This window comes from Lactuca virosa, chromosome 5, assembly GCF_052849685.1.
Source record: "Lactuca virosa cultivar CGN04683 chromosome 5, Lactuca_virosa_CGN04683_v6, whole genome shotgun sequence".
Lineage (NCBI taxonomy): Eukaryota > Viridiplantae > Streptophyta > Magnoliopsida > Asterales > Asteraceae > Lactuca > Lactuca virosa.
Window position 1 is genome coordinate 63,070,741 of NC_136430.1, and position 3,839 is coordinate 63,074,579.

At 29.3% G+C, this 3,839-nt stretch overlaps 1 protein-coding gene across 1 annotated transcript; it reads right to left on the reverse strand.

Annotated features, from left to right (window-relative positions):
• Positions 1-2,662: 2,662 nt before the first annotated feature.
• Positions 2,663-3,587, reverse strand: LOC145117419 (Plant invertase/pectin methylesterase inhibitor superfamily protein). The gene has a single exon (XM_079053713.1). The coding sequence runs from the start codon at positions 3,537-3,539 to the stop codon at positions 2,793-2,795; it is 747 nt and encodes a 248-aa protein (XP_078909839.1). The 5' UTR covers positions 3,540-3,587; the 3' UTR covers positions 2,663-2,792.
• Positions 3,588-3,839: the final 252 nt, after the last annotated feature.

Sequence of the window (3,839 nt, forward strand, 5' to 3'; positions counted from 1 at the left end):
AACATTGCTCTTGTCTCATTATACACATATCTATTTGATAAAAATAAATAAATATGAGGACCCTTGTACTACCTAGGTTTATTAAAAAAAATAAAAAATAATAAATATGAAGATCTAAAAATTTAGAAAGTTTGAATTTATAAAAAAAGAAAGAAAAATATTTAACTATTAAAATTGAAGTGTTTATTTTTCTTTTAAATTTAAATAAATAAACAATTAAAATAATTTGATTCAATTTAGAAATTTAGAAATTATAAGAAAAGTTGCATTAATGAATTTGATATGCATTATTATTACATTTAAATGTTATATGAAATTTAAGAAAATAGCAAAAACCATAAAATGACATAAGGATATAATTTAATCCAAAATTACCACAAAATGACATGTAACATAATAAATAAGAGAATAAAAAGTGGCAGAAATGATTTTTATTTATTAGAGTAGATGCTATAAAAAATGGCTCCCAATATATTGTGGCCAATTTAAAGGGTCATAAATATTGTTTTAAGAAAATTTAACTGAATATATTAATATTGCAAACATTATAATCGATCGTTTTAATAAAAAGTGAAATTAACTTAAAAGGATAATTACCTTTTCGTTTTATTCATATCTTGGTAATTTTGTTTTTTTATACATATCTAGGTAACGAACTTATTGGAAGTGTTGACATATAATATTTATGACCGGTTATAACTTGCTACTGTCCGATAATAGTGGTCATATGTAAACACTTTCAAAAAATTCGTTACCTAGATGTTTAAAAAAAAAAAAAAAAAAAAAAAAAAAAAAAAAAAAGTTATTCAGCAATAAACAAAACAAAAAAGCAATTACCTGATAATCAATTTTCCATTAAATAATTGGGCATGCGTGAGGAAATTGTTATTTAATATAAAGTCCATTTTCATGACACTTTAAATAACTTTTATCAACAAATGAAAATCTTCCACGATCTTAAAAGACGTGATATCCACTTCCTTCTATTTCATTTGCTGATTTTTATTGGAATATTATTGACTCTTTTCTAAAAGTATTCTTTTAGTAAATTGTGAAGTATATTCTAGGGTGTGATAAAAAACCAAAATCGAATAAACAAATCGAACTAAATGATGTTTGGTCTATTTGGTTATTTGGTTTAGGTTATTTGGTTAATTTCGTTTGGTTAACTTAATAAGGATACTTTATTTGGTTTGGTTGTAGTTAAATTTTTATGATTTTGATTCAATCGAAACTACGGAATAAACTATTTAATTAATATATATTTTTATAGTTTACATCTATAATTTAACATTTTGTATTTAAATAAATATGTAGTCACTAAAAAATATTTTCATAACTCATTATTTAATTATTAACCACTATAAATTTATAATTGTTTATAGATTGTAATAAAGTACAACTAATTAGCCAAATGTCAATTAACCGTTGGTCATTTTTCTTTTTTATATACGACTAAAGTTATATTAATTCGCATCTACAAGTTGTGTGGTTACATCGATACTTTAACATAACATATCATGAAAGACTGAATATAATATGTTATGTATCAGTTTTTTTTCATTTGATAAAAGTTTAGTATGTTTTTTTTCTTTTAGCTTAATATTTATTGTTACATGCGAAGTTTTATTTGGTTTAAGCGGTAAATCCAACCGAATAAACTGTAACCGAATTAATCAAAACCGATTAAACTGAACCTTATTTGGTTTGGTTATGGTTAGTTTTAAGATGTAAAAAAATCGATAAAACCGTACCGTATAAACCGAAAACCGAAAAAAACCGACCGAATAACACCCGTAGATATCTCCACCTCAATACTATTAGGTTAACGCTATGAGAATATATGGACACTATGCACTATATTTATAAGTTATGTAACAGTGTGCATTATACTCATAAGTTATGTAAAGTAAAATGTTATGATTTAATATATTTATAATATTTAATTTGATATGATTTAAATCTGGATAATGAAATTTTCTGGTTTATATAAAATATCAAAATAATAATTATATATATTCTTTTAATTTCATAACTTTATTTATTTTATATAGAATAAAATTTTAAGAACTTTAATTTTTTAGAATCAATTTTACAAAGAAAAAAAATATGATCAACAAACGGAGTGGCGGTTAATTTTGAGGAGTCCGTAGGAGAATTGATTAGTTCACAGAATGAATGGCGAATCCGTATAGGCATTTTTGTGGACTCAAGTATTACTATGTTTATTTTGTAATTTAAGAAAATTTGTTTTTTCTCAGATATTTTGTTACAAAGAAAAATATATATATTGGCAAAAAATAAATTGTACAAAAAAAAGTCATGAGCCAATAGGCATTTCCAACCACATACTATATTAACTTTTATACTAAAATCTACACTAAATATTTGTTTTTATACTAAAATATACACTAAAACGCTTCAATCCACGCTATACTAATTAGTATATATAATGTTGACGAATAGTATAAGAACTAACTATATTGTGAAATTTATCATTTGTTATTGATAATTTAATATAAGTTTTTTTTTGCATTTAAACACAACCACTTTGATATGTATAATTTATGCAACATTAATTCAGTTGGTGTGCATATTTAATATTTTTAACCGAGGTAAAGTTTTTACGGTTTTTGGAGAAAAGAAACTCAAGAAACTAATATAAAAGAAACTTCAGAACACTTATTTTTTTGTATATTTTACTTTTTGTTTTACAACAACGTTACTCAAAATATTAAAAAGAAAAAATAATTACAAACACAAAATTACATTCAATGGCAATATCGTGAATATCAATGCAGACGAAGCCCAAACTGGTCAAGTATGGTTTCAATATTAGCTAGTATTGCTAAGCTGTTGCTCATGTACTCGTTCGATCTCTGCATCCTCGACTTCACTTCATCCACCGCCGTCGATCCCATCTCCTCCAATCCATCCACACACGTCTCCTGATCCGTCATCGCAGCGCTAATCCACGTCTTCATATCCGCCACTTTCTCCTCCGTCAACAACTTCTCCCCGCCGACAGGCCCCACATGCATAGCCTCCACCGACCGACTGAGTTGACTCAACGCGTCATCGAACAGAGTCGCACAGTCTCGCAACGCAGAACCGGTTCGTAGATCGTGCGACTTCGAAATTAGGGTTTTAGGCAACGACGAGATGTTCGTGAGCTCGTTGATCGCTAGCCGGAGCGTGAGGTTGAAAATCACCTCCGGATCGAAAAAGTTACCGGAATCGATGGTGGAGACGTCGGTGAAACATGACTCCGGATGTTGCGTTACCGCGCACACGGCTTTGATGGAAGCTACCGCCTTGACTGAAGAAGATTGGGGCTCCGGTGATTTGGTGCGCCGATGATGAACCTCCGCAGCTCCAACTATTGATCCGACAATGATTGCGAAGAGGCCTAGAGTAATGACGGCAGCGACGGTTTTACGGCGTTTCGGTGAGGGAGATTGGCATGGAACGGCAGTTGTTTCGTCGTCGGAGGGGTTAACTTTGCCGTATCCTTTGACGAAATTAACAGATTCTTCCATGAGTAAGAATTTTTCAGAGTGTCGTGTAGCATTAAAATGGAGGTTTATGACGACTTTATATCTAGGATTAGGTGACTTTTTGTTATTTTATTATATTTACTTTTCTACGAAAAGAAATTATATAGGGTTTATAATTTTATTTTATTGTTAGACGTAGTTCGTCGTAAAACAAAATATAAAATATAAAAATAAAAGATAAAGTTTAGCATCAGGATTTTGACCCCACTTTAAAAGCAAATTACAACGGCAATATATGGAAAGTTGGGCCCTTCTTTTAAGACTGAAGGGTTGGGCCCTTCT